The sequence below is a fragment of the Loa loa genome, assembly GCF_000183805.2.
Source record: "Loa loa unplaced genomic scaffold supercont3.5362, whole genome shotgun sequence".
Classification (NCBI taxonomy): domain Eukaryota; kingdom Metazoa; phylum Nematoda; class Chromadorea; order Rhabditida; family Onchocercidae; genus Loa; species Loa loa.
The window spans coordinates 1-577 of record NW_018113535.1 but is presented as its reverse complement, the minus strand read 5'-3'; the positions used below and the strand labels follow the sequence as shown (position 1 = coordinate 577).

Here is a 577-nt window from a genome sequence, read left to right as displayed (position 1 = left end):
AATAATAATAATAATAATAATAATAATAATAATAATAATAATAATATATATATATATATATATATATATATATATATATATATATATATATATATATATATATATATATATATATATTATTATTATATTATATTATTATTTTTTTTTTGTAAATACCTGTATCAATCTGTATCAATCGAAACAAATCGAAACACTGTATCAATCGAAACAAACCATCGATCACTTCAAAGGATAATTATTTTGAGAGAATTTATTGATGTCAACAATAATATTCAAATGAATGAAATATCATTTTGTATTTTAAACGATGAAATTCAAAAAATATCTTTCATGAAAATGTTAGGATTAAAAATAGAAAAATTTACAAGTAAACATTTGTTAAATAAATAAATTAATAAGGAAATATAATTTATTAAGGAAATGAATAAACTATTCGTTCGTTCTTTCTTTAAACTTTCATAAAGTTAAATGTCATCTTCATTGTAATCAGTTAAGTCAATTCAAAGTATTCTTTCTCTCTCTCTCTCTCCCTCCTTTCTCTCTCTCCTCTCTCTCTCTCTCTCTCTCTCTCTCTCTC

At 20.1% G+C, this 577-nt stretch overlaps 1 protein-coding gene across 1 annotated transcript; it reads left to right on the top strand.

Moving 5' to 3' along the window:
- LOAG_16278 (hypothetical protein) lies at positions 1-345 on the top strand (the record flags this gene model as incomplete). The annotated part of the gene is made up of 1 exon (XM_003151766.1): positions 1-345. A coding segment is annotated over one exon (345 nt), but the record flags the coding sequence as incomplete, so codon positions are not given.
- Between the last annotated feature and the right edge of the window lie 232 nt (positions 346-577).